The 19693-nt window shown below is 37.8% G+C and overlaps 1 protein-coding gene across 2 annotated transcripts in view; it reads right to left on the bottom strand.

Moving 5' to 3' along the window:
* Nucleotides 1-19693, bottom strand: part of CUL3 (cullin 3) — a 108766-nt gene that overhangs the window by 74382 nt on the left and 14691 nt on the right. Inside the window, exon 2 of one of the 2 annotated variants that reach the window (XM_039469794.2) lies at nucleotides 5145-5342. In XM_039469794.2, coding sequence (XP_039325728.1) covers nucleotides 5145-5342 — 198 coding nt within the window. Of the gene's footprint in view, nucleotides 1-3773; nucleotides 4526-5144; nucleotides 5343-19693 lie in introns of those variants that run through there. The other variant, XM_074398957.1, reaches the window with a different exon arrangement.

Genomic DNA, 19693 nt, shown 5'->3' with positions numbered 1-19693 from the left:
CTCTCTGAAGTCTCCCGTCATCGGCTGTCTGGTAGTCTGTGTTGCACTACTTTACCAAAATGTTTGACTATCTTCACTATCCTCACCTTGATATCAACGTACCAACAAATTACATAACAAACCAGCCCTCAGTCTGTGTAAAAATTGTATTTCCTTCGAATTCTTCAATATGAAAAGATGGGTCTTGGCTATGTGTACCATTGCACTAAAAGCACTTTGCTTTAAAACAAATAAATATATGGTTTGTCAGGCAGTTCAACTAACTGCCAAAAGCACTGTGAATTGAAAATTGATGAGCAGACCAAACAGCAATGCTTTCAGAACAACAAAAAAAGGTATATTCTGTGAAACTGAAGACAGGAATTCTCATTTGCAAGAGGTTCTATAGGGAATGATAATGAACAGATCCCTGAAACAGCATTTCACCTTCTAGTCAAAAGATGCAATGCAGAGATAGACAATACTGATTTTCATGCGAACTATGCTTTTGCATATTGTATCAGTAACATTGCTAAGTCCCTTTTAGTATAACAAACTGAGACTTACTACCTTAGGAGACAAACATGTCAGATGGTCCTACCTATCAGTGAATAGTTCTCTTTCCGTAGTGACCCCTTCTTCAATACACTAGTACTGTGTTTGTATGGTTATTAAAATGTTTCCATAAAGTAGGAGTAAAAATAAAGTAAGATGAATAGAAAACACGGAAACAAAAGCATGGAAACTAGCAGAGGCTTCAAAACCTAATTCAATTTAAATAATCAATGAACAGACATGCTAAAATTGCTACATTTCCTAGTCAAAAACTGACTAGGCAAATGAGTGTTTATGAAAGAAAAGAAAAGAACATTTGCAGATGCTGGCAATGATCATTAATGACTATGTATAAGAGAAATAAATGTAAGAATTTAGCATATACTGTATATTTTTAAATTTAGTACAATCAACTTGAATACATGTTTTAGGGAATATATTATAAAAACTGCCTATATTTTGAAAAGATAATTTCTATGGATTAAACGTTGTGTTCTCCAAATTCGTATTTTGAAGCCCTAATCCCAAATGTGATCGTATTTAGAGCTGGAGCCTTTGGGAGGCAGTTAAGTCTTAAGAATGGTACCTTCATTAAGAAGATGGTACTATTATAAGATACACGAGAGACATGACCTCTCTCCCTCTCTGCCCTGTGAAGACACAGGAAGCAGGTGGCTGTCTATAGACCAGGAAGGTCCCGGACTCTCATCAGAAAATAAATCTGCAGGCACCTTGATCTTGGATTTCTCAGTTGCCAGAATGGTGAGAAACATTTGTTTAAGCCATGAGGTTTATGCTATTTGTTATAGCAGCTTAAGCTGATGAAGACAACAGTTAACCTTAAATATGGGACCACTGTAAGCAACTTACAATATACTGAAATTCAGAGTTCTCATGGAGTTACTGCTCATGTAAATTCATTATCTACTGGACCTTATCTTCAACATCCAATTGACTGTATTTGAGCCCAAAACTCAGTCACCAAAAAACTGATCTCACACTCTGGCCTTCTGTCTTCCCCTCACTTTTTGGATGAGCCACTTCTCAACCACAACACGTGACTACTATGTTTTTTTCCAGCATCTGCGCCCAAGCTTTAAAAAAACGGACATAGCACACATTCAGGCCAACTCCTACTAAGCTATCTTTTTCTTCACTGCCAATTCCTTAGTATATTCCTCACACAAAGCCTTCTCCAAGTCTCTTCATCTCATTTTCAGAAGATGGATGGTTTACTTATAGATTCATAATTATTTTAGAAATAAAGAATCTCAGGGATATGATTTCCAACTCCATCACTGTACATATAAGTAAATTTAATGGACTCCTAGAATTTAAAGGACTAAAGCTTTAGAGTGAGTCAATTAACTTGAAGCCCCTTACACTGAATTTCAGCATACTGCAACTTGATCGATTCATTCTACCTTAGGAGCAGATCTACAGAAGTCAAGGGCTCAGACTAAAGCCCCATTGCCTGAATTCAGTTCCACCTAGCCCACTTGATAGCTACATGCACCTGGAAAATGACCGATTCTCTATGCCCTGGGTTCTTCATTTGTAAAACAGAGATAATAGCATTATCTGCAACACTGGACTGTGACTGTAAGCTAAGTTAAAACATGTAAAAGCACTAGAACTGGGCCCAGCACACAGTAAATGCTAAATTAAAGTTAATCATGTTCATTAACATTCCCTATAGAACCTCTGGCAAATGAGAACATGCCCCTCCTCTAAGTTTACTTCTTTTCCATTGTTCTTAATTCCATACTCTATATCCGATAACTCAGCTGTTCCAATCTTCTCTCCTTCAGTAGCTTTAAACAAAACTCTTCGACTTTTCCTTCCTTTGATGCCAAATGTCTTAAATTGGTCTTTTCTATTTCCCACACCTACTTACTACTATAGTTTGCTCCTAACATTCATCCCTTGGCTCTGGGCTCTTCCTTCTCTGAACTCCAACACTTGCTCCTCAGTATATGTTACCAAATGCCAAATCTCCACATCTAATTTTGAGTTCCTGCCCAAGCTCTAAATCTATGTGCCTCCAAACATATGATATCTCTACTTGGGCATCGTACTATGAACTCACACTCAATTTTCCTCACATGCAAAATGATTTCTAAGGTTTCTTCCAAGTATAAACATTTTCAATATAATCTAAACAAATCTTACTATCTTCTCTACCCATTTCAAATCAGTTTCCCACTATTACTTCACAGTATCTGCTATTGGTGGTACTGTAATTCTCCCAGTAACCAAGCTTTGTCTAGACTTACTTCAGAATTTCTGACATCCATTCATTTCTAGCCTATCACTTTACCCAGATCTTTCCAGTGTTCTCCTGATTTTAGTAAACCTCCTCTCAATTTTACATTTATAGCATCCTCATAATATTCTGACACATAATCACCCACTTAAAATCACATCTTCAAATATTCTGTCACATTATCACCCACTTAAAAACCTCCAATAACTGTCTACAGTTTAGTCCAAATCCCTTAGCCTGGCATTCAAATTTTTCTACAATCTGTTCCCAAACCATCTTTGTAACACTACAATCCACTAATCCCTGTAATTATTATATACCTCAGTCAAACTCTACTTACCACCTAAGTTTAACCAACTAGTTCATCTCTATATAAATCTCATGACATCTGCCATCCTGGAATGCCTTCCACCACACTGCTCATATATATCCCAAATATTTTCCAAAACTCAGTTCAGTTACATCCTTTCCCATAAAATCTTACAGCCCAGGGCAACCTCTCCTTTGTTCGAAATGTGTAAGCCATTTATTGCCTATACAACTCATTTGCCACTTTATGTAATGCTTCACACAGTTATCTAAATGTATGTATCATCCATCTCACACATCGCAATCAAAACCCCAGGAAAGGACAGTATCGTATCTCTTCACATCCACAATGTTATCACTGAAAGCTGTGCATAACAGGCACTTAATAAAAAACTGGTGATTGTGTGAAGAACACAATCATGTTGCTTTATGAGATACTAACTGCCTGGCTCATGTAATTCCCTTTAACAGAAAGAAATTACAGAGAAAGAGTAGAAATAGAAAATTACTGTTTTGCAACCACCATAGTAATAATGATTCATGCAAGAATCATCAATGGATGCTAAAACCATCACATGAAAGTTTCTAGGGGAACAGGACATTCATACAGTGTCAAAATATATCTGAACAGATTACTTATGAATTACAAAGGGAAAAAAGGTACCTTCACAGTGGAGAAATCTGGCGGACACCAATGATCAAAGTTAACATCACCAATAATGGGATAAACTGACATCAAGTGCCTCCTGATGTGATGCACTGAGGACACAACATCACTTATGTATTATTCCTGCCAAAAATGCATAACCTGAAACTAGTCATGAGGAAACAATCAGACACACCAAAAACGGAGGGATAATCTACAAAACAACTGACCTATACTCTTCAAATATGTCAATGTGCTGAAAGACAAAGAAAGGCTGAGGAATTGAACATGTGATCCTGGACCGGATCCTGGATCAGAAAACAAATTGCTATAAAGGAAATCACCATTATACAGGACAATTGGTGAAATCTGAATAAGGAATGTATTAGGCAACAGCATTATATTGTTAAACTGCCTGATTTTGATCACTGTTCTTTGGTTAAATAAGATAATTTTCTTATTTTTAAAAGAAATGTTGAAAAGTATTTTAGGGTAGATGAAATCTAAAACTTATTCTCTAATGGTTCAGCAATAATAATGTTGATATTTAACAGTAATAACAAAAATCAATAGAAAAACTGGCAAAAAAAACGAAGCAAAATATTAACATCTGGTGAATCTAGGTGAAGGGTACCCAAGAGTTCACATTGTGCTATTTGTAAAACTTTTTTTCAAAATAAAATTTAAAAAATAAATACCCCAATACCACATAAAGACTATGAGAAGTTTTTAATCAGTTTGTGGTATTTTACATTTTATTTGACAATCTTAAAGCAAAGAATTGATATAAAACTTACTTTCTAAATCAAAACACATTTTACATGCAATGAAGAGTTTACTCTATCAAAACATTTGATGTTAAAAAATACACCTTTCTGAAATCAGTGAACCATTTGTAAAAATATGAACAGCTCACGAATAATTTATCTTTAAAACTTAAAATACAGTCACAGCCCATGAATAATTTATCTTTAAAACTTAGTTAAAATTCAATTTTAATTAGTGAACCATCTTAGAAATATTTTTTAAATTATGTAGTTATTATTGTCTTCAAATACACAGAAAAAGGAGAGAAAGTAAAAATGGGCTGGTGAAATCATTTTAAGGAAAAAATTTCCTTGTAATTAACATACTAATAAGAATTTGTGAATTACTGAGTTTGCTTATGATTTATAGAATAATTATTATAGATCACAAAATTCATCTCTCAATTATCAAAATTTTCAATTTAGCTGATTATATAAATTTTGCATGAGTGTTTATAATATAGTCACATTTCTATAGGCTTCTGGAGCCTTTAAAAAAATACTTCTGGTCAAAGTGCAATATAGTGTAAAGGATTTTCTACATTCAATATAGTATTACCAACAGTCCTTTAAAATTTGATACCTTATTTATGAGATGTTCGGTAACAACTTCTCTTAGTCCAGTGTAGAGCTTTTCTCCATGTTTATGCAAAACCATTGTATATGCATTTCTATACAGCTCCTCAAAACTAAGACCACTGTTATTCTTACGCTGGATTTCTTGAATTGCATTTTTCAGAAGATCCCAAATGCTGTTTACATATTTTTCATCCATGGTCATCTGTAATATCCAAGAGAGAGAAGAGACAAAAAAAAAAAAAAGAAGAAGAAGAAGAAAAAAAAACCAATGGTTGAAAGTCTTTCTATATTTGTCCATACATAGCAAATATTTTATTACACAGCTATGATTATAAATCTATGACACATAAGAATGTTAACAACCTGTTTTAACAGGGGAAAAAAAGGGATACATTTAAAAACAGTTTCGAGATCTGTTAGAAGCAATTTCTAATATTTTAAGACCTCCCTCCAATCTTACCTGGAGCAGAACTCTTCACTTTAAGTAATAACGGTTTATATACTCATAAGTCACTTACCCCTTCTCTCTCTCCCACCAAAACACTTGCCAAGTTAAATCCCAAGAGCCCACGTACTCCTGACACATATCCATATAGCTGAAAGAAAATAAAGAATAACACACGCCCATATTTTTGGTCCATCTGAGTTTAAATTCATCACCAATGTTAAGTGCAGCCTTTAAGTGACCCCACAATTCTACTAGTCAGTCTGACTTCTAGATGATTTTATACTATCTCCTCCATCCTCACTTTATAATCATGACTGCTTCCTATTCCACTGAAAAAATAAAAACAACCTGATGAGACACTATACAAATTCCAATCATTCAAAGTGCCAAGTTACTGTACTTGAAGTATAGCATAAGGACCAGACACATAAGCAATATCTAGAAACTTGTTAGAATTGCAGAATTAAGGGCCCCACTGCAGACCTACAGAAACAGAATCTTCCACATTTTACCAAGAACCCAAGGTAATATTATACAAAATGAAATTTGACAAGTAAAATCTCTAGTTCTATGCCAAATCACCTATTGAGAAGGCCTCCCTTTACTCATCTCAGCATCATCAAAATTTTTCCTCTGCTCGATAATTTCCATTCATACTGAAAATTGTCCGTGTCACCACGCGGAGTAGATCATGCCTGTAATCCCAGCACTCTGGGAGACTGAGGCGGAAGGATCGCTTGAGCTTAGGAGTTTGAGACCAGCTTGGGCAATATAGTGAGACCCTGTCTCTACAAAAAAAATTTTTAAGAATTAGCTGAGCATGGTGGTGCATGTCTATAGTTTCAGCTACCCAGGAGGCTGCAGTAGGAGAATCACTTGAGCCCAGGAGGCAGAGGTTGCAGGGAGCCAAGATCACACCACTGCACTCCAGCCTGGGTGAGAGAGTAAGATCCTGTCTCAAAAAACAAAAAGAAAAAAAAAATTGTGAGTTTCCTATGTTAAAAACAAATCCACACAACCCCATGTATTCCTTCAGCACCATCTAATCTCTCTTTCCATTTATGGCAAAATCACAAGCAAGCTGAAGGGGAGATTCCACATACACTGTCTCCAAGTTCCACCTTTCCATTATATCTTGAATCCACTCCAATAGAGTTTTCATCTCTACCATTACACTGAAACTACTTGAGAAGGTTACCAGTGACTTCTATATTGCTAAAATCTAATGGTCAAAGTCTCAGTTCTCATCTTACTTTGACCTATCCAGCAGCATTTGAAAGAACTGATCACTCCTACTCGTTGAACAAAATGGCCAGGTATGGTGCCTCACACCTGTAATCCCAGCATTTTGGGAGGCCGAAGTAAGGAGGATCACTTGACCCCAGTGGTTCAACACCAGGCTGAGCAATATGGCAAAACCCTGTCTCCACAAAAAATACAAAAATTAGCTGGGCATAGTGGCATGCACCTGTAGTCCCAACTCCTGTGGGGGCTGAGGCGGGAGGATGGCTTGAGCCTAGGAGGTTGAGGATACAGTGAGCTGAGACTGACTGCATCACTACACACCAACCTGGTGACAGAGCAAAACCCTATCTCAAAAAAGAAGAAGAAAAAAATAAACAAATTCCTCACTTACCTTCTAAGCACAATCTCGTGTTTTTCTTCTCTTTGTCTCCTATTTGTTCGTCTGTTTTACTGGCTCTTAATTATCACCTAACCCTCCAATCCTAAAGCTCAAGTTCTTGATTTCTTTCATCTATCCACACTGTTTCTAGGTGGAGTTGATATCATCTATTCTCATGGTTTTAAATCAATCTCAAAATTGATACATTCTTTGTTTGGCCCCCTCTGTGGCATGCCAGTCCTGTATCCAGCTACCTACTCAATGTTTCTACTTGAATGCGTAGAAGGCATCCCGAATTTACCAAGCCTAAAACACAACTCCTAATCTTTTCCCTCAGTTGGTTTCCCCTCAAGTCTTTTCCAACTGAGCAAATGTCTACTCCATCCTTCCAGCTGCTCCAGCCAAAAAGCCTGTGATCATCATTAACTACTTTCTCACCCCAATACTACTCCAACAGAAAATCCTGTTGTCTCTAACTTCAAAATATATCCCTAAGAATTCAACTCTTTCTTACCACTTCCACTGTTACTATCCTGTTTGAACCATCATCATCTCCAGCTGGTCTCCATTTCTACTCTTGGCCTTCTATCATCGGGCAACCAGAGTGAGCTTCTGTGAAAGCATAAATCAATTCGTATCACTCATTTGCTCACAACCCTCAAATGATTTCTCATTTCCCTTGGAGTTAAAGTCAAAGCCCTTACAATGTTCTGTAAGCTTTGTTGGATCTGATAATCTCTCAGCTTCATCCATTTTCCCCCTTGCTCACTCTGCTCCATGCACTCCCTGACATACATCAAACAAGCTCATTTCATTGTCTTTGTATTTGCTATTCTTTCTGTCTAGAATGTTCTTCCCTCAGATTCCTGCACGGCTCAAACCTCTACTCAACTGTCATCTTACAGCGAAGTTTTAAATGCCCACCTTATTTACAGTAACAGCCTCACCTCACTACTGATACCCAACTCCAAACCACATTCTTCATTCTCCTCCTAGTCTCCCTCTCCACAACCAAATGTCAGCTTCATGAAGGCACGGATTTTTTTTTTCACTGCTAAATTCCTCAGCCTCTAAAACAGTATCTGGAACATAACAAGCATTTATACTTGCTGACTGATTTTCTGCTAATATCTGACTAATGACCCCCTTTTAAATGCCACATAAAATCTCCAAGTTCTGCATTTACAACCCAAGCAACATTGATCAGCTTCACACATACTTCTGATCTGAACTGTATAAAAATTACTGACTTAGTGGAATCCTCTCCAAGTCATGTCTGATGCGTATGAATGTGAAAAGAGGAAGGAGTAGGCAAAATAGTTATTTTAGTCACCCTGGCAGTAAAATACCAACTCAACTCTCAATCAAGAGGATCCTTAAGCAAATGACTCAAACTGAGTCTTGTTATTCTGATCTTTTCTGGAGCGCTTAAGAAGCAACTCTTATTAACAGAACAATTTCTTTCCTTTTACCGAAATCCTACGCAAGACCTAGGTGTATCAGAGAGTTTTATAAAATGACTGTAGAAGAATTTACCCCTACACCTACACTGTTACCTATTTTTAATCAGATATCCCTGATACACAGGATGTTATCCATAAAAAATGTATAGATGTGGCTAACTTTTCACAAATAGAAGATGCAAGGCCATGTAATAATGATGGCCTCAAACAGCATAGCTATGTATGAGCAATGTGGTTTTAGTTTGTTGATAACATATGCTGAGGTTCTAATAAAGCAAACTAAGACACTATCCCCTGACACTGAGTAACAAATAGATAAAGCAAAATACGCAGAACAATTTCAAAAAAGAACAAAGTTAATGTGATCTATAAGCCTCAGAGATACCTATACTGCTAATAGATGAGCACAACATCAAATCATCTTTTCAAGGCTCTATAACCTAAGATCCCCTGAAAGCCAGAAAAAGTATTAAAAGGTCTCTACCCAGAGTGAACGAGTAAATTTTTCTACTAAAAGCTACAGAATTTTAAAACCATAAACATCGTACAAGTATTCTCATATTATTATAACATAACCATTATCACATATACAAATCAAGAGTTGTTTTACTACACAGGTTGTATGTAGTGTTTTAGTTCTTTTTGTTTGTTTGTTTTAAATCATGCCTTATTGATAGAGAAGAGATGAGGCTATGGGAAAAACCGTTCCTTCTAATGATAGTTAAGGTTAAAATTTTTTCTAACAAATGAAAAGAGCCAGACACAGTGGCTCATCCCTCTAATTCCAGGACTTCGGGAGGCCAAGGCGCGTGGATCAATTGAGGTCGGGAGTTTGAGACCAGCCTAGCCAACATGGTGAAACCTCATCCCTACTAAAAATACAAAAGCTAGCCACATGTGGTGGTATGTGACTGTAATCCCAGCTACTGGGGAAGCCGAGGCAAGTCGCCTGAACCTGGGAGGCGGAGGCTGAAGCTGAGATAGGGCTCTAGCTCACTCCAGCCTGGGCAACAGAGCAAGACTCTGTCCCAAAAAGAAAAAAGAAAAGAAAAAAGAAAAAGATGATGACAAAAATAGACCTAGGAAGATTAAATGACTTACCCCAAATCATACAGCTGGGATTAGAGCTTATATATCCCAAAACCTAATCTAAATCAGTGGACTAACATCACATTCCATTGTGCTAATATGGTAGAGTAACATCGCAGTTTGAGTCACTGATTATCTTGGTAAACATAGTATACTGGTAGAGAACATAGGTTTTGCTGTCAGGCAGGCTTAGGTTTGTGTCACGGCTTTGTTACTCACGAGTCATGTGACCCTGGGAAAATCAAGTCCTGGGTTCAGTAAGTGTCTATCTCAAAGGGCTGTCATGAAGATTAAATGAGAATGTCAGTAGATTTAACTCAGCCCAGGACAAGTATAATCCTTCACACATCAACTAAGGAAAGTGCTCAATGACAGAATCTCTTGAACTTTCATCAACATTCATCAAATCAATGTCAGAAAGAAATAATAGTTTTAGCAAGCTTAGTAAATAAACAGCTATGAGCTAAAACAAAAGCTCCTTAAGAGTACCACTATGATAAATGCACTTTATCATATAAAAAAGTATCACATAAAAGTATAATGTAGCTTTATTTTAGAAAACATTATTACCCTACATCTCTTGTATCCTACTTTCTAGAGCCATTTAAATCATTTTCATCTCCAGAACTCTGTCCTCGGTTCTGTTCACTCTCTACTGGGTCCCCATGTATTTTCATTTGTTATCATGGTTACATCTATTATCCACATATGTAGGGCTCTAAAACTTAAGAGACTCCAGACTGACTGCAAGGGATTCCAGGGGTTCCTAAAACTATGAACAAAACTTTCCAAGTATATTGTGTATGCACTTCTTTTCTAGAGAAAAGGTCCGTGATTTTTATCAGCTGTCCTAAGTTTGTCCACATCTTAAAGAAGATAAACTACAACAGTCCTCCTCTTATCTACAGTTTTGCCTTCCTTAGTTTAAGTTACTTGCAGTCAACCACCACCTGAAAATATTAAATGAAAAATTCCAGAAATAAACAATCCATAAACTTTAAACTGCATGCCATTTTAAGTAGTATGATGAAATCTTTTGCCATCCCACTCAGAATGTGAATACTCAATTATATCTTTGTCCAGCATTTCCACACTATGTTACATATCCCACAACCATTAATAACTTTGTAACTTAGCCATCCGGTTTATCAGATGGAAACCACAATGCTTATGTCCAGGCAATGTTTATCTTACTTAATACTGTCCCCAAGGCACAAGAGTAGTGATGCTAACGATTCAGAAATACCAAAGAGAGCAGTAAAGTGATTCCTTTAAGTGAAATGGTGAAAGTTCTCTACTTAGGAAAAAAAAAGAAAATATGCTGAGATTGCTATAATCTATGTTAAGAACAAATCTTCTCACTGGGGCAGTGGCTCATGCCTGTAATCCCAGCAATTTGGGAGGCTGAGATGGACCGTTCACTTGAGGCCACAAGTTCCAAGACCAGCCTGGCCAACATGGCGTAACTCCATCTCTATTAAAAATACAAAAATTAGAAGGGTGTGGTGGTGCACATCTGTAAATCACAGCTACTCGGGAGGCTAAGGCACAAGAATCACTTGAATCCAGGAGGTGGAGGTTACACTGAGCTAGTCGTGTCACTGTACTCCAGCCTGGGCAACAGAGCAAGACTCTATCTTAGAAAAAAAATAATACATCTTCTACTCATGAAACTGTGGAGAAGGAAAAAGAATTTGCACTAGTTTTGCTGCCTCATCTCAAAACTGCCTAAGCATGGCCACAATCATTTGCCTTACTTCATCTCATCACATAGGCATTCTATCTCCTCACACTATCACAAGGGTAAAGTACAGTACAAGGTATTCTGAGAGAACACATTCACATAAGTTTTATTACAACATAGTTATAAATGTCCTGCTTTATTATTGTTGTTGCTAATCTCTTATTGTTTCTTTTTTTTTTTTTTTTTTGAGACGGCGTTTCGCTCTTGTTACCCAGGCTGGAGTGCAATGGTGCAATCTCGGCTCACCGCAACCTCCACCTCCTGGGTTCAGGCAATTCTCCTGCCTCAGCCTCCTGAGTAGGTGGGATTACAGGCACGCACCACCATGCCCAGCTAATTTTTTGTATTTTTAGTAGAGACGGGGTTTCACCAAGTTGACCAGGATGGTCTCGATCTCTTGACCTCATGATCCACCCGCCTCAGCCTCCCAAAGTGCTGGGATTACAGGCTAGAGCCACCGCGCCCGGCTCTCTTATTGTTTCTAATTTGTAATTAAATGTCATAGGAAAAAACATAGTAGATATAGGGCTCAGGGCTATGTGGTTTCAGGTATCCAATAGGGGTCTTGGAATAAACAGATTCCCTGTGGATAGGGGAACTTCTGTACTGGCATTTACATTAATGGCTCCCAAATCTATATTGCATGCCCAGATCTTCCCCCCAAAGTCAAAAACTCTTGTTTCAACTACCTGCTACACATCTCCAACCAAATGCTCCAAACACAGATCAAACTCACCATGTTAAAAATCCCCAGTGAACTCACCATCCAAACTTGCTCAAACCTTCCTATAATCTCTAATTCAGTTGTGGCAACACAAATTACCTAATTACACAAACCAGAAGCATAAGCCTTGTATTTTCTCTTATCTCTCATCTCCTTATCCAATCATCAAGTACTACTGACATTAAGCCCAAGATATTTCTCAAATATGTTCCCATTCTTTCATCCCAAATACAGCTGACCACTGAACCATGCGGAGGTTAGGAACACTGACCTCCTGTGCAGTCAAAACACTGTATATAATTTTTAAGTCTCTCAACTAGTGTAACAGCCTACTATTGACCCAAAGCCTTACCAATAACATAAATTCTATTAACACCTGTTTGGCATATTACATGTATTACACATTGTATTCTTTCAATAAAGAGAAAAATATTAAGAACATTGTCAGAGAGAAAATTAAGAACACTGTAAGAAAGAGAAAATGTTATCTGGTATTCAATAAATGGAAGTGGATCATCATAAAGGTCCCCATCCTTCTTGTCTTCACATTCAGTAAGCTGAGGTATAGGAGGAAGGGTAGTTGGTTCTGCTGTCTTAGGGGTGGCATAGGCTCAAGAGATGGCGGAGGTAGAGGTAGAAGGGGAGGCAGGAGAGGTGGCCACGCTTCTGTAACTTTACAGAAATACATTGTAATTTGTCTAACTTTTCTGCTTTTTCATTTCCTCTAAAAATGTTTCTATCTGTTCTCCATCCTTCTGCCACTGTTTGCTTTTAAGTTTCAGTGCCCACATCATAGAAGAGTCCATGTCATAAAAGTCAAAGCATTCTTGAATATCAGAAACCTCCTGCCAGATTGTCTAATGTCAATTTGTTTTTTTGGCACTGTTTCTACATCTTGCTCATTGTCTGGCACTGGTTCATAAACACTCATCTCCATCAAGTCATCTTCTGCGGATTCCTCTGGCGTGATGTCCATTAGTTCTTCAATTTCTTCAAGATCCATATCCTGAAACCCTTCACTCCCCAGTTTACCACAGCCACACTCACTTTCATGATTCAGACTGGCTCTGTCATAAATCTTGTGAAGTCATATACAGCATCTGGACACAGTTTTCTCCAGTAAGAATGTATTATTTCGGGCTAGATAGCTTTCATGACTTTTTAACAATGATGGCACCTTCAATGATGTAATCTTTCCAGACTTTCATCATGTTCTCTCTATTGAGGTTCTCTTCCATAGCAATGACAATCTTTTCCATAGATTACTGTGTTTAATGAGCCCTGGGCGGGTGCGGTGGCTCATGCCTGTAATCCCAGCACTTTGGGAGGCCCAGGTGGGCAGATCACCTGAGGTCAGGAGTTTGAGACCAGTCTGGTCAACATAGTGAAAGCCCATCTCTATTAAAAATACAAAAAATGGCCAGGTGCGGTGGCTCACACCTATAATCCCAGCACTTTGGGAGGCCGAGACGGGCAGATCACGAGGTAAGGAGTTTGGGAACAGCCTTACCAACATGGTGAAACCCTGTCTCTACTAAAAATACAAAAATTAGCCGGTTGTGGTGGCACATGCCTGTAATCCCAGTTACTCAGGAGGCTGAGGCAGGAGAATTTCTTGAACCTGAGAGGTGGAGGTTGCAATGAGCTGAGACTGTGCCACTGCACTCCAATCTAAGAGACAGAGTGAGACTTCATTTAAAAAAAAAAAAAAAAAATTGCCGGGTGTGGTGGCAGGTACCTGTAATCCCAGCTATTCAGGAGGCTGAGACAGGAGAATCGCTTAAACCTGGGAAGTGGAGGTTGTAGTGAGCTGAGATCAGGCCATTGCACTCCAGCCCAGGCAACAGTGTGAGACTCCATCTCAAAAAAGGCTTAAAGGTCCTTATTAACCCCCTACCTTCCCCATCTACAGCCTGTATTTAAGGTCAAGGATGCCGCTTCAACACCTTCAGTATTGAAGAACTCATGAGGTTCTGGGTGGCTAGGGGCATTGTCTAATATGAAAAATACTTAAAAGGCAGTCCCTTACTGACAAGGTACTTCCTGGCATCAAGGATAAAGCACTGATGGAACCAATCCAGAAAAAGAGTTCTCACTGTCCAGTCTTCTTGTGTAACCAAAAGACTGGCATCTAGTGTTTATCTTTTCTCTTCAAGGCTCAGGGTTAGTAGATTTATAGGTAAGGTCAGCCCTAATAATAAATCCAACTGCACTTGCACAAAACAGTAGAGTTAGCTTATCCCTTTCTGCCTTGTACACCCTAGTATGTGCTTCTCTTCCTTGCAATGAGCTGAGATTTTTTTCGGGGCAATTTTTTTTTTTTTTTTCCCCCCCAGAATAGGGCACTGTTGTCTACATTAAAAACCTGCTTAGGGAGATATCCTTTCTCTTCAATGATTTTTTACTGGTGTCTGGGAACTCGTCTGCTGCCTCTTCATTGGCAGAAGCTGCTTCTCCTGTTACCTTGACATTTTTTAAGCCAAACTTCTCTCTAAAATTATCAAACCATCCTTTGCTGCCATTACATTCTCCAGCTTTAGATCCTTCACCTCCCTTTGACTTCGTCATATAATGACTTCATTTTTCTCAAATCATATTAGAAACAGTAGCTACACTTTTTTTACAGCAATCCCGCACCCACATACAAGCTGCATATTCAATATGAGATAAAAAAGTATTCTGCAAAAAGCAAAACATTTTTGCACCAGCTGGCATAGGTGCAGTGATGGCTTCACAAACTTCCTTTTGTTTTAACAATGGTCCTGGCTTCATTTACCTTAAAAATGGCAGGTGACCACAGCTGCAGAACTTAATCTAGTAAACATCAAGCAATTTAAAAGTTTCTTGCAATGTCATGACATTTCTGCTTTTGGGGAGCACTTCCAGGTTCACTGGGGGCACTCTGAATGAGTTTCAACGTGTTTTTCCGAGCTTACAGTAATGCACTAAACATAATGAAATACATGTGAGAACCGCAAAACCTTTCACTGTGATACAGAGAGAAACGAAGATGATTAGTCACAAGGCATTTTCCTGTTTGTTTTCATTTTCATTTTAGACAGGGTCTCTTTCTGCCACCAACGCTGAAGTGCAGTGGTGCAATCATAGCTCACTGCAGCCTCAAACTCTCGGGTTCAAGGGATCCTTCTGCCTCAGCCTCCTGAGCAGCCAGCTGGGACTACTGGTATGCACCACCATGCATGGCTAATTTTTAAAAAATTTTTTGTAGAGATGGAGGTTTCGCGTTGTTTCCCAGGGCGGTCGTAAAACTCCTAGGCTCAAGCAATCCTTCCATCCTGGCCTCCCTAAGTGCTCCAATTACGGCTGTGAGCCACTACACCTAGCCACAAGGCATTTTAAGTGCATACTTGCAACATTTTAGCTCACCTTGATAGCAGCAAGAGGCAAATATAAAATGTACTACAGTTAATTTTATGCAGTTACCATTTAATACTGCCATCTTTACACTTGTTTACATTTCTCTTGATTGCAAATGACACCATGTAAATCTGTGAGTGCCTAAGTTTTAGTAAATTTTAGCTTTTTATAATAGATTTGTATTTTATGTAGTAAATGACAACACAGACTAGTACCTACATATATTTTATACATTCCTAACATTTTTCTTATTTTTGTTATTTTGAGGCTATGAGTTTCATATGTGAGTCTTGTCAAATCTCCACAAAGATTTCAAATATATTTACTGGAAAAAAGCCATGTAATAAGTGGATCCACGTCGTTCAGACCCATGTTGTTCAAGGGTCAACTTTACTACTGTCTTAAAACTTTCACCAAGTTCATTGCAAAAGCCTTCCAAACACTATGAACTCCAACCTCATGGAATCTACCACCCTCAAAATCACAATCAAAATAAACATAGGTGCACAGTGACCCTGTTCAAAACCCTTCTACGGTAGCACAGTGGGCACAAACCTAGTTTAGGCTCAATTCTCCACACCTGTCTGACATGTAATCTCTAACAATATTAAACCAAGTGGAATTCTTAAATATACAACTTGCTGTTTCTCACTGCATTTCCATAACTGTCACAACCCCTACCCACTTACTTCAATTCCCATGTCTTTCACCTCCTACCCCTGTTAGTCCTCCTTTGCTCTGCCTTTTAACTGATTGTTTACATATCTTCTGAACACAGCTCAGGTGTCATAACCTCCAGGAATCCTTCCCTGGACTCCTCAAGCAAAGTTAACAACTCCTTCTCAGCTCTTCCATGATATTTTAGTTTATAGTGTAAACTTATTTAACTATACACTAAATAAGCTGTAGTGTATTTTTGTTTACATGGGAATGTAGTAATACAAACTATCAGTAGTTACAGACTAACTATCACTACACTCCTATATAGCTTCATAATTGTCTGTTTATGCATCTTCTTCCATGAATTTCTTAAGAGACTGTACATTTTTCATGTGGCATTGAAGAAAAATGCACAATCTCTTGGCTGAGCACGGTGGCTCATGCCTGTAATCCCAGTACTTTGGGAGGCCAAGACGGGCAGATCACAAGGTCAAGAGACAAAGACCATCCTGGCCAACATGGTGAAACCCTGTCTCTACTAAAAATACAAAAAAATAGCTGGGCATGGTGGCAGGTGCCTGTAGTCCCAGCTACTCAGTAGGCTGAGGCAGGAGAATCATTTGAACCCAGGATGTGGAGGTTGCAGTGAGCCAAAATTGTACCACTGCACTCCAACCTAGCGACAGAGCAAGACTCTGTCCAAAAAAAAAAAGGGAAAAAGAAAAAGAAAGTGGTAAACAAATGTCTGTTGAATGAATACTATTTTATCCATGTTACATCAATGCAATTTTGAAAACACAAACACTTTAATTATAAGGCACATGATACGGGAAAACAGTTGAATGTGTTTACCCTCAGCAATTAATCGGATTTTAAATAATCAAATCTTTTTTCGAACAGAAGTTATGTACAAGTACTATACTTTAAAATTTTATCTCAAGCAGTCTCTTCAGATTTTCCCCATTCACCTAGCTCAGGCATCCCCAAACTTTTTACACAGGGGCCAGTTCACTGTAGCTCAGACCATTGGAGGGCCGCCACATACTGTGCTCCTCTCACTGACCACCAATGAAAGAGGTGCCCCTTCCTGAAGTGCGGCGGTGGGCCGGATAAATGGCCTCAGGGGGCAACAGGTGGCCTGCGGGCCGTAGTTTGGGAACGCCTGACCTAGCTAAAGGCCTCACTTCAAAAGGCTGCTTAATCATAAATTTTACTAATAAATATTAACTGGGAAGAAAATGGTAGACAAAATAGGCCCTTCAGAAGCAGATCAGTAAGCTACAATCTTTCCCTAAATCAAGTAAGTCCAAAAACTATGTGTCAAATGAAATGGGCTTCTAAGTGCAGATTCCTACATACACATGGTTTGGTCTTGGCATTGGCAAAACAATGATGTTACAAATGAACTTTAATGTTCACACTTGCCCAACCCTGACACAGAAGCAACATTAACTGCTATTGAAAATCTTTTTAAATTACTGAATGTTCAACTCTCACCTCAGCAGTATGTTAACGATAAAAACTTTAGGCTATACTTCATTCCAGAAGCAATAAAATTTAAAGGCTCTAATTTTATGTATTAATATATTTTTAAAAATAGTAATATTCTATTAAAGTAACATTCTAAATTACTTGAGCAGGGCTTTAATCCCATTGATAAAACTGATTAAGTAGCAATAACTGCAGATATACTCAGTAAGGGATCTGGCAACCAATGCTTCAGTAAAACAATAAAATAAACTGCACACACACATCTATAAAAACAGACATATAATATTTGCTATCTAATTATTAGATGTATTCAGGACCCTTCCCCAAGAAGGCCAAGTTACAAAGAGGTCAGCAAGCAAAGTAAATTCATTTAGCAGAAAAAGAAACAAAAGCTCTTTAAAGGAAAGATATACTTAAGGATTCTTAAATGCTTATAGCTCAGTAAGACTTTTAAAAACCAAGTCAAGAATTTAATTTTTAAAAGTGATCTTTGCCTCCTTACCTCCCTCCAATCCAGGATTATAATTTCCTCATCAAGTATCAATAACAAAAATAAGTCTGTAATAGTCTGTTTTCTTTAAAGCAAAATCTGTTCATTTACATTACTTCAGATGATATAAAAACGTAACCTTCGAAACGCCTGAATTTGAAAGGATGTCAGTCTATTATATACTTAAACATCTTGAAGCTTCTGTAATATACTAAGAGTTAGAACTACATCATAAGACAAATCAAAACTAAAATGAAAAGAAGTGAATTCTTAACATCTACTTCGCATACAAAGGACAACAAGTCTTTAGTCCTCTGTGAATAATTTTCTACAAGAAAAAATTTAGAACAGGGTGGGTGGGGGAAAGAGTGAGAATTTGAAATTCCAGGCAATTCAGAACGACACAGCTAGACAAAAAATAAATAAATAAACAAGGGAAAATGCCTGATCTTAATTTCAAGCTCCAGCCTAAAAAAAATTGCTTTGGTACAAGTATCTGAGGAATGGTAGTATTTTTTTTTTTTTAAATCAGATACAACTAAGATATTAATTATGTAATGAAGCTTCCTCCCAAACTATAAGCACCACAGAGTAGATGAGGTCTCTCTCCCTTTATGTTATTGTACTCCTTACAACGTATGGCACAATGTTTAGATAATACTCAAAAACTATGATCTGAATATCTGCAGTTAACGATAAGCAGTCTTATTTGATGACCAACCAGTATACAATTACTTATGACATCTGCAATAATACCATTTAACTATCATTTATTCCTTAAGCAACGACAAGCATCAAAAATACAACCAAAGATCCAGGCTTTGAGAAAAACATCCTAGTGTGACACATTCAAACAGACTTTGGACAAATTAACCTTTCAAAGCTCACTTTCCTCATGTGCTAGTGGCCAAAGAAATGTGAGACGGTGGACTGTGGGGTAATTAAGAAAGTCTGCAAAAGCATCTGCCCAATAAATATGTTTGTTTCTTCCTTTCCTATGCAGAAGAGTCATAGAGCTTTGATTAGTGACTTAAAACTGAATATAAAGACTACTGATGTTTGGTTAACTGGTTTCTCTGGTTACAGTGTAGAACAGATGGGAGTGGAGGAGTGCTGCCAAAAAAAGAGGTGATGTCAAGGAAAAAGAAAAAAATAAGATTATCAATTAGAAAAGCAGAGCAGCATGGGACGATTCCATGAAATCACAACCTGATCTACATTTAATTGGGCTCTAATATCATTAAATTACAGAACAGTAACATTCATAATGAGAAAGTTAAATCATCAATAGAAGGCTCAATTATGATTTGCATTTCAGGCCTCAACACGAGTAGGCTATCCAAAATTCAATTTGAAAATTTGGAACAAATTTTTCAAAGACACAAAGTCAAGCTTCCAGATTAACCTATTAAGTCCATTTAAGTAACAGAGCAATTGAGCTA

The sequence above is a fragment of the Saimiri boliviensis genome, chromosome 5, assembly GCF_048565385.1.
Source record: "Saimiri boliviensis isolate mSaiBol1 chromosome 5, mSaiBol1.pri, whole genome shotgun sequence".
NCBI lineage: Eukaryota > Metazoa > Chordata > Mammalia > Primates > Cebidae > Saimiri > Saimiri boliviensis.
Note: the sequence above shows the minus strand (reverse complement) of the source record. Positions and strands in the feature narration are given on the sequence as shown.